This window comes from Poecilia reticulata, linkage group LG21 (genome assembly GCF_000633615.1).
Source record: "Poecilia reticulata strain Guanapo linkage group LG21, Guppy_female_1.0+MT, whole genome shotgun sequence".
Taxonomy (NCBI): Eukaryota; Metazoa; Chordata; class Actinopteri; order Cyprinodontiformes; family Poeciliidae; genus Poecilia; species Poecilia reticulata.
Window position 1 is genome coordinate 1,017,580 of NC_024351.1, and position 4,840 is coordinate 1,022,419.

General features: G+C 44.4%; 2 protein-coding genes across 3 annotated transcripts in view; both read right to left on the reverse strand.

Moving 5' to 3' along the window:
• LOC103457112 (probable G-protein coupled receptor 132) overlaps positions 1-2,198 on the reverse strand; it is a 5,671-nt gene extending 3,473 nt beyond the window's left edge. Inside the window, exon 1 of the mRNA XM_008397062.2 lies at positions 1,808-2,198. The gene's annotated coding sequence lies outside the window, so the exon portion shown is untranslated. The remainder of the gene's footprint in view (positions 1-1,807) is intronic.
• A 993-nt stretch (positions 2,199-3,191) lies between these two features.
• vipas39 (VPS33B interacting protein, apical-basolateral polarity regulator, spe-39 homolog) overlaps positions 3,192-4,840 on the reverse strand; it is a 6,225-nt gene continuing 4,576 nt past the window's right edge. For both annotated transcript variants that reach the window (XM_008397059.2, XM_008397061.2), the window contains exons 14-19: positions 4,602-4,736; positions 4,474-4,515; positions 4,234-4,410; positions 3,738-3,827; positions 3,536-3,640; positions 3,192-3,465 (exon numbers count right to left, since the gene is read on the reverse strand). In XM_008397059.2, the coding sequence (XP_008395281.1) occupies positions 3,445-3,465; positions 3,536-3,640; positions 3,738-3,827; positions 4,234-4,410; positions 4,474-4,515; positions 4,602-4,736 (570 nt within the window). In that variant the 3' untranslated portion in view covers positions 3,192-3,444. The remainder of the gene's footprint in view (positions 3,466-3,535; positions 3,641-3,737; positions 3,828-4,233; positions 4,411-4,473; positions 4,516-4,601; positions 4,737-4,840) is intronic.

Below are 4,840 nucleotides of genomic sequence, written 5' to 3' on the forward strand. Positions count from 1 at the left end.
GCTAATGTGCTATGCTAACATGGTATTTACTGAAAGCTAATGTGCTATGCTAACATGGTATTTAGTGGAAGCTAATGTGCTATGCTAACATGGTACTTACTGAAAGCTGATGCTAAAGTACCATGGCAGGATGGTATTTAGCTAAAACTAATTTAGCATAAGCTAATGCTAAAGCGCTGCGTCTGGATGAAGGACAGAACTTTGACCTGACAGAAAGTCAGGTTAGCACCAGCAAAACTTAGCAACACGGCGGTGGAGGGGTGATGATGTGGGCTTGTTTCACTCATGAAGGTCAGAAGATGAAACTCAGGTTAGGAAGTATGTCTGTTATTGGGTGTGTTCACTTTTTATAGCCCTTATAAACATTCAACCGTCTAAATTCTGACTTTATCTTTTATTACGACAAACGTTATTGAAGTGAATTTAAATAAAGAGCAGCAGTAATAGATCTACAGAGCACGGTGGTGGTGCAGTGATGATGTGGGCTTGTTCTGCATCATATGGTTTTCCCATCAGTGAAGCTGTTTTAGTTCATATTTAACTAATATTCACATAAAACCACCAGATTGATAAATAAAACCCCAAACTTTAAATGAAGACATTTTACCTCCATTTAATGTCCATCATCATCATCATCATCATCATCATCATCATCATCATCATCATCATCATCATCTTCTTCTCTGGTGTAAATGGAAAGTTTTTCTTGAATCAGTTTTCTGAGAATAAAGGGTCTCTCAGCCGTCTGTTTCCTCCTCTGACGGTTTTAGACTCACTGATCCTGGAGATACAACACAGACTTAGAGCCGAGGTTCTCAAGCTGCGGTGCTGGTGCGTTTTGAGGACGTTTTGTTCCTGTGCTTGAAGCGTCACTGAGTCGTGGGAGTCGTTGGTTCTGTTGCATCAGAGGAATGAGCAACATCTTCCTGTAAAGTCCAGCCGGGGGGTTTACCAGCTGCTCTGCGCAATAACCAGGCTAACGGCTGCTAGCATGGCAGATAAACAATAAACAGACGGAAACTACATGAAACTCCAGTAGCAGTCAGTTTTGCAACAAATCTGGAGAGGCCTCTGACTGAAGATTGTTGCTGTGTGACAGACAGCTTCATGACTGTCATGCTAACAGCTCAATAGCTAAAGAGTAGAGATGCTATCCAGCAGGGTGATGTATGTGTGTATATATATATTCTATATATTTCTATATAACTTTTTGTTCTTTCTGAAAGCTTCATTGTAAAATATTAAATCAGATATTTTGTTCTGGAGACTTTTTATTTTGAGTAGAAATATGAAATCAGCTTTATTTCCTGTAGTTCCAACACTTGGTGATTGTTTCGGTCATTCAGTTTTTTATTTTGGTTTTTAAATAATGTTGCGTTTTCCTCCATGACATGTTGAAAAACTCCAAAGCTCCTGTTTAAGTAAAAACATTAATTCTTTGTCTTTTTTCCTGTTTTTTATCCAAATCCTCCATCAGAGCCGCTGCTGGGATCAAATTCAGGTTCTGAGCGTCATAAATTTGGTACAAAATGAGTTTTTTCCAGTAAATAAATGAGGATCAGTAACTGATTTAACAACTAATTTACATAATGAGGTAAATAAACACTGAAACGAGCAGCTTTAATTTCTAAGATGCGGTAAAAATGTTAATATTTAATGAGCTTCATCTCTTTGTTTCCTCAGATTTTCTCAGTTTCATTGATTTGAACCAATGAAGCTGATCGATCAGAACCAATGAAGCTGATCGATCAGAACCAATGAAGCTGATCGATCAGCCTCCGTCCTGCTGCTGCAGGTAAAAACTCACCTGTGAAGCTGCGCGTGGTCCGCCTCTGCGCTCGCGCTGCTCCTGAATGAAGCGACCGGCGGCGGCTGCCTTCAGAGAAACCGCCTGCGTGACGTCACTGTCGTCATGACCCCGCCCCCCTCTGGGTCTTCCTGTTTGAGTCAGCAGCGGGAAAACGCTGCCACTGCGCCACCTGGTGGCTGCAGCTGGTGCAGCATGGAGGCGGCCTCACCTGGCGGTTACCATGGTGACCCGACATGGTTCATTCCTCACCTGCTCCGGTTATTTTAACGGTTCTTCTGCTTCCGGGTAACTTTGGGTTTTATTAGAACTGGAATTTATGTCACGATTCTTTTTAACTAGTGCAACTTAAGAGAATTAAAATATTTCATAAAAGTGCAATAATTAAAGCTGCAGTATTTAACTTCTGTAAAAATGCACCAAAAACAACCAATCGGAGGCAGGAGGCGGGGCTTAGCGCTGTCAGTCAATCTGTGAACGCGCCGCTAAATGTGCGAATGAACTCACTGCTATAAAGGAGCTCAAATGTTGTCTGTCCAAGCAGATTGACGTAAAATTGAGTGGAAGGAAGACGTGCGTTGCATCAGGGAGAACTGGAGTCATGACAGGAAACGTACTCCATCCATCCATCCATTTTCTTTCACCCCTGTCCCTCAGTGGGGTCAGGAGGTGCTGGTGCCTCTCCAGCCAACGTTTCGGGCGAGAGGCGGGGTCACCTGGACAGGTCGCCAGTCTGTCGCAGGGCAACACAGAGACACACAACCATGCACACACACACACTCACACCTAGGGGCAATTTGGAGAGACCAATTAACCTGACAGTCATGTTTCTGGACTGTGGGAGGAAACCGGAGAACCTGGAGAAAACCCACCATGCAGGGAGAACATGGAGACTCCATGCAGAAAGACCGGGAATCGAACCCAGAACCTTCTTGATGCAAGGCAACACCAGTTGTACCAACTGCACCACTGTGCAGCCCGGAAACCTACTGAGTTGACTTTATAGAAATGAACAGAATTCAGAAAATTTAAATGTTTAATCTGAATTTTTGAGAATTTATTTTACTAAAAGATGAAAGTTTAAATATTTTCCTCTGTGTGATGAAATATGACATGTTTTAAATCTGTACTTCAGAAAATGACCTGTTTGTTCTGTAAAATGTCTTAAAATGAGATTTTCTGTGAATTTAGCTCTTAAACATTTTAGCACCATATTAAATATAAAGTTCGTACATATAGAGAATATTCTATGCTGTTTGTTTCCTCTATTATAATAAAATTAGGAGTTTCTGGGACGGTCAGGTGTGTTCACCTGAGGCTGCTGCCCTCTGCTGGAGCTCTGACGCCACTGCAGCCTTTATCACCAACCTTTATTCACTGATTAAAAAAAAATCACTTTATTTCTTCAGACGTCATGTTTCTAACAGTTTTCCTTCTATAAGACACAGACATGGTTAATATGACGTAAACATGGACTCAGAACCGGTTCTGACCCGACTGGACCAGTGCTGCTCTTTTTATTTTGGATTTTTAAAGTTTTCCAGGAAATGGCGACTGAAGTCTTGGCGACGATTCGGCGGGAAGTTTTGGCTCCGCCCAAACAGGAAGCTGGCACATGAGTTTCACAATAAAAGTCCTCAGTTTTTCCATCGGATTTGCTGTGAAAGAAGAACCAGACCAGATGAGTCACGTGACCCAAACCATGACGCTCTTCCTCCTCTTCCTCACCTGGTTGCTTAGCAACTCGTCGATCTTCCGCTCCTCCGCCGAACCGCGCTCCACCTTCTTCCGGTACTCCGCCAGCTGCTGCCGATCCTTCATGTCTCGGTACGTCTGATTGGCCGACAGGCGGAGGAAACGTCAAAGCCCCGCCCCCCAGCGTTTTCATTGGTTCGAACGGCTACGGAAAGCAGCCAATCAGAGAACTCACGTTGATGACGATGTCGTGGCATTTATGTTTCTGAGCCAATCCGATCCTGAGCTCCGCGTCGCTGACGAGTCCGACGTATTCCTGTAGGACCTGTTAGCAACCGATAGCGTTAGCATGGAATATGGCAAGCCATTTTAACATAAAGTCAGTTTAATATAATTACATTCTAAACATCCAAGAAAGCATTTTTACTATCCAGAACGGTAATTTAAGATATCTTGAACTAGAATTATGACTAGTTAAAACTAAAAACAAGATCTTGAAATTAGCTGAAGACATCTGAAACATTTTCTCCAGATAGTCAGTGATTCTTTGTACATACAACTCAACAGTAAATCTGTCAGGTTTCTGTCTAAGCAAATTACAATTAGAGACAACTTAATTTAATAACATGTAGTCATAAAGCTCTTTTGAATATAAGTGCGATAAAACCGATTGTATGTTAAAACGGCTTGCCGTAGCTTAGCCCTCTGAGCTCCTGGCTCCGCCCACTCACCCGCGTGGGGGCGGAGTTTTTCTGCAGGATGTCGACGACGCGCTGGAAGCTGAGCGGAGATTTCTTCTTGGAGAAACCGAGCCAGTTCCTGGAGTTAAACATGGCGTCTACGTCCGCCCAGTTCTTCAGCTTGGCCCGCGCCGCCAGCGCCGTCGTGAAGTACTGCTTCTCCGAGATCTGAGGGACAGCGTCAGAGGTCAGAGGTCAGAGGTCAGAGCAAAGAGAGAAAACACGGCTCACCTTGAATGTCTGCCGGACGTTGAGCGGGCTGCTGAAGGTTCCCTGGAGACAGAAAAACAGGAAGTTCGGCTGACCTGGGCCAACAGATCCTCCCAGTTTAACCAGTTGGATCCCAGTCTGGGCCTGACCTCCGGCTCGTTGTAGTGGTAGAAGCAGCAGTAGTACAGGGTGGTGATGAGCGGCATGTGGAGGATGGAGGCTTTTCTGGGAAACTTCTGGAAGACTTCCAGCTTTCCTTCCCGCTCCGCCTTCCGGTCCGCCGCCTGCAGAACCACAAGGAGCATCAACAGGTGGACTGGGAGGAGACTGGGAACAGACTGGGAGGAGACTGGGAACAGACTGGGAACAGACTGGGAACAGACTGGGA